A 1,204-nucleotide genomic window follows, 5' to 3' on the forward strand; every position below is an offset into this window, starting at 1 on the left:
GGCTGCACCAGCGCGGGCCGCGAGGACGGGCACCTGTGGTGTGCCACCACCCAGGACTACGGCAAGGACGAGCGCTGGGGCTTCTGCCCGGTCAAGAGTGAGCGCAGCGCCGGGCTGGCCGGGCGGCGCGCGGGGCGCTGGGGCTGGCAGAGCTCTTGGGCTTGGGGAGACCCGTCCTGCAGCGTGGCGCAGCCGCGCGGCTCTGGGACCCTGGGGACAGCCGCGGTGTGGGCCTGAGGACTGCGCTGGGGAGGGCCCACACCCCTGTCCTGGCGGCAGGTAACGACTGTGAGACCTTCTGGGACAAGGACCAGCTAACGGACAGCTGCTACCAGTTCAACTTCCAGTCCACGCTGTCCTGGAGGGAGGCCTGGGCGAGCTGCGAGCAGCAGGGCGCCGATCTGCTGAGCATCACGGAGATCCACGAGCAGACCTACATCAACGGTGAGGGCGGGCGTGGCCCCGGGGCGGCCTGGACCTGCCCCCACCCTCGGAGCACCCTGACCTTTCTGCACGGAGTAGCAGGGCGCCCCCACTCACGTCACCATCCTGCTGGCAGGGCTCCTCACAGGCTACAGCTCCACACTGTGGATCGGCCTCAATGACCTGGACACCAGTGGAGGCTGGCAGTGGTCAGACAACTCGCCCCTCAAGTACCTCAACTGGGAGAGCGGTGAGGCGCAGGGGCTGGGGGCAGGGAAGGCCGGGTACCCCGAAAGCACTTAGCCTCCTGCCTACCCCCTCCTTGCTCCACTCCCGGTGCGGGGATGCACGTGACTGGGCCCCTTCAGGGGCCCAGGGACCTGGACAGTGGGCGAGACTTCACCCCCTGCAGCCACAGTGTTGGGCAGTGGCTGGGCAGTGCCTGGCCAGGGAGACCTGCTGGAGTGGGCACTGGTGCGGGCAGAGGGTTCTGCGCCGCGTGGGCCCAGTGAGCGAGGAGGTGCCGGCATTCAGGGGTGCGCGGCCGGGGTGTGAGTCTCTCTCCTGGGGTGCTGGCGCCCTGCCCTCCCGCAGACCAGCCGGACAACCCCAGCGAGGAGAACTGCGGAGTCATCCGCACGGAGTCCTCGGGCGGCTGGCAGAACCGCGACTGCAGCATCGCTCTGCCCTACGTGTGCAAGAAGAAGCCCAACGCCACGGCCGAGCCCCCGTCTCCCGGTGAGGGGTCCCGCCGGCTAGGCGAGGCGCGGCGCGGGCTGGG

At 69.9% G+C, this 1,204-nt stretch overlaps 1 protein-coding gene across 1 annotated transcript in view; it reads left to right on the plus strand.

The window, feature by feature from the left end:
- The window catches only part of MRC2 (mannose receptor, C type 2), a 22,656-nt gene that overhangs the window by 1,978 nt on the left and 19,474 nt on the right, over positions 1-1,204 (plus strand). The window contains 4 exon segments of the mRNA XM_012732977.1: positions 5-97; positions 280-444; positions 560-673; positions 1,018-1,161. Of these exon segments, the coding sequence (XP_012588431.1) occupies positions 5-97; positions 280-444; positions 560-673; positions 1,018-1,161 (516 nt within the window).

The sequence above is a fragment of the Condylura cristata genome, unplaced genomic scaffold (genome assembly GCF_000260355.1).
Source record: "Condylura cristata isolate star-nosed mole 26May11 unplaced genomic scaffold, ConCri1.0 scaffold00038, whole genome shotgun sequence".
NCBI lineage: Eukaryota > Metazoa > Chordata > Mammalia > Eulipotyphla > Talpidae > Condylura > Condylura cristata.